The 3389-nt window shown below is 36.9% G+C and overlaps 2 protein-coding genes across 2 annotated transcripts in view; one reads left to right on the top strand and one right to left on the bottom strand.

Annotated features, from left to right (window-relative positions):
- Positions 1–3389, bottom strand: part of LOC118748172 (polyhomeotic-proximal chromatin protein) — a 428336-nt gene that overhangs the window by 401840 nt on the left and 23107 nt on the right. The gene's annotated exons all lie outside the window — the stretch shown is intronic.
- Positions 813–3389, top strand: part of LOC118748179 (protein OPI10 homolog) — a 6694-nt gene continuing 4117 nt past the window's right edge. Inside the window, exons 1-3 of the mRNA XM_036482543.1 lie at positions 813–939; positions 1007–1366; positions 3184–3358. Coding sequence (XP_036338436.1) covers positions 826–939; positions 1007–1366; positions 3184–3358 — 649 coding nt within the window. The 5' untranslated portion in view covers positions 813–825. The remainder of the gene's footprint in view (positions 940–1006; positions 1367–3183; positions 3359–3389) is intronic.

The following is a 3389-nucleotide window of genomic DNA, read 5'->3' on the forward strand; positions in this document are numbered from 1 at the left end:
GGATTATGCTATAACACTGAGTGGGGCAAGGCGGAAATTGCTAGCGGAATCTGAGCACTCGTGTATTTTCAATGCCACAGAATAGTACGCCACCTTTACCTTTGTTGAAGAGATTCTATAATGTTTAGTTCCCTGAGGCTGAATGCTGGTTTAATACCAGAACTGAGCCCGGAATCACACATAATCGAATCTTCAATTATGGCCCCAAAACTGGCTCTCTTGGACTTTTCTCTGGGGAACTGCACTTAAGCCAGTTCAACCGGCAGTACCTCCTATCGTCCATAACAAAATAGCTAATTTTTTCGATGGACAACATATCTACCGATCTTTTATTTCAAAGAAAAAGTTAGTTTGTTGTTTTTTCAAATATGGTGATGTATGAATTTCAATTTTCTTTATTGCTCAGATCGAAGACTAATTTTCTTTTAATTTTGTAAATACTTTTTTTACAATAAATAAATGATTATTGAGTATTAGGTATAGCAGCACGAAATGCCACAATCTGCTTAATTGTCAGGTAGTTAATAAGGCGCCCGAAAAGTGACAATGGAACTACCTTCACAGGGCCATAGTTGAAATCAGCGTAAAAAGTACTATTGGTCTGCATTTTTAGTTTTCCCATAGCTGAACGGTTGGTTATCTTGCTGTGTTCCTGATTTTGTATTAACCTGTTGGTTAATTTGCTGCGCACGAACACGCGAAATTCTAGAAGGAATCGCAATAATTAAAATAATATTGCGCAATATTGGTTGCGCAATTAGCTGCGGTGATGGCAACCTTGCGGTTAAAGCATATTGGAAAACAGCTGATCGCTTGTTGTTATTTATGCGGCAACAAGCAGGTACAACGCGTTGTTTTGTCAATTGTTCTAGAACATCATTTGATTTTCCGTGGATAAATACGTTTAGGATGTTTGGATTGATAATTTCGGGACGTTTGGTAAGTGAGCTGATATTATTGTTCAATTTACCAATTATAAACATAGAACGAATCCCTATGTTTGTAGCCGCAAACCGACTTCACACCCGTGGATGAGAATAAGGTTGTTATCAACGTACCAGACATTGATCATGTGAACTATATTGTGGTATTCTTGACTGGTGTAACAGCGCTTCCCGAAGGTACAGCAGCCGCGGTATACTTTAGCTGGCCTGATGCAAATTCAGCTCCAACATGGCAATATTTGGGCTACGTCTCCAACGCCAAACCGTCAGCGATCTTTAAAATATCTCAGTTAAAAAAAAGCAATGAACTGGAGGCAGCGGAAAACGGCATGATTTTCGGAGCACAAGAGATTTCGTGTACTGCACAAATTGGTATATCAGTGGAACCGGAGCTAACAATTTCTCACCTAACGCCGGCAGTGGTAAGTGGAATTGATTAAAACATCCAGTAAATATGCTTAAAATAAAAAGAGGAAGCAGTCATAACATAATTATGCAGTATCAAATCTACTTCATAATAAAACTGAAAATACATACATATTTAGAGTTACGGCTGCCAATCTTAAACAAAGCATACATAATGAGCCTAATCTTGAGTTTCATTTTTCCCGAACCGGTTAATTTTTTGTCGCCATGTATTTACTATGGGCAGATGAAAGATTTTCGAGTTTTTCGGGCGAAACTCTGGATAAGGCAAAATACATATGTACATTAGAGTGGTCCAAAATAAAATATTTCCGAGTTGGGGTCGGGGCACCTCCCAAAGTTTTTACTCTTGCCCAGAGAGTTGCTGTCACCTAACTTTACATTTCTAGGTATAAACTTGGAGGATGCTCATGAAAAGTTTATCCGGCAGGTTTGGCAATTCACTTCAGAGTGAATTTGAGTAAAGTTCGTTTTGAATTCAAATGGGCCGGGGTTGAAATTCACTCGGAAGTGAATTCCGGAACCTGCCCGAATATTTTACACAAGAAGTATATTGTACATATATTAACCAAACAATTGGTTAAACAACCGAAGAGTACTTCAAACCTAAATTAGCTGGAAAAATATTTCCAGCTACAGGTGTCATGGCAATGGTAGCTTTTTATACAAATCAGTATTTTTGAAAGTTTCAAAACGTGTACAGAGAAAATTGGAAAAAACCAAGCGAGTGTCCGGTTTTCTACGTTGAATTTTTTTCCCAAAAATTTTAACCACTCTAATGTACATATGTATGTACATGCAGTTGTGTTCATAAATCTGAGTACGAATATTAGAGGAAAATATCTACTCACGGGAGGCTTATTCGTAGAAAATTCGCGATAAGGTGTCAAAGGAGTAATAAGCAACAACAAATCATACAAAGAATTCAGGTTTCCAGCAAGAAATGAGCCTAAATCCCCAATAGACGTTCTCAGATTCCAAATGACCCCATAGCACGTTAGGGTATTCGTTAACTTGCATTGTTCGTCATACGACGATTTCCCTGCATTTTCTTCAGGCTTGAAGCTTAAAAAATACGTACATACATTGTAGAAGATTACCAATTGGATACTAATAGTATGGTATGAAGAATAACTGACTAAAAAGTAAATATCTTTTGGTTATCAAGCAAACTTTTAAAATGACTTAAAGTCCAAAAAGTGGTTTTAGACATGCCAGGTTTCGAACTCACCGATTCAATTATTTCAACTCGGAAGTCCATCCCATACATTAGGTCCATTTTTTACTCCACCATATTGGTAACTTAATTCAATGAGCACAAGTGGATATTCTTTTTTATCGAACTTATAGGAATAGCTAAAGTATTTCAAGCTTTACAAACTGTACAGCTTTAGCATATCGCCAAAACAGTAAAGCAGATGTTTCTGGTATAAAAAGCATAGATAACTATGTACTTTTGAGCTCCACCTTCTTTCGATTTCTGATATTTGGAATAATTTAAGTTTGTTTAAAAATCAAAAAAGGCCGACTAAGAAATAGCTTGATCAAATGGGCAACTGTATAACCAAAGCATTTAAGCTCCGACTGTCAAGTTTTTTTTTAAATGCTTGTTTTCTTTTCTGGTTTGTGACCTTTGTGTTATATTTACATTACTTTATTAACCTAATTTAAATGTGATCCTTGCACACTTGGGTTTCCGATTGATTACCACGATCCAAGAACACCATAAGGTTTTTGAACGCTGCTGTATGTTATACTAGATCACTAAAACTAATCCACTAACAATGAAACATTTATTTACTATTTTTTACAGCAAAACGCCAACGCAAATCTGCACTTTAGTCAAAAAATGTTAGAAAGTTTTTTCAATTATGCGTCCAGTTTTACGGTGACTCCACAACAACTTCCGCCACTGAGTAGCGAAACTCTGGTGCCCCTGTCCACGTTACAAAATTGGTACACAAACTTTCAACGAAGAATGGCTCAAAATCCGAATTTCTGGAAATACTGATTTGACGG

This window comes from Rhagoletis pomonella, unplaced genomic scaffold (genome assembly GCF_013731165.1).
Source record: "Rhagoletis pomonella isolate Grant_MI unplaced genomic scaffold, Rhpom_1.0 Rhpom_scaffold_00012, whole genome shotgun sequence".
In the NCBI taxonomy this organism is placed as follows: domain Eukaryota; kingdom Metazoa; phylum Arthropoda; class Insecta; order Diptera; family Tephritidae; genus Rhagoletis; species Rhagoletis pomonella.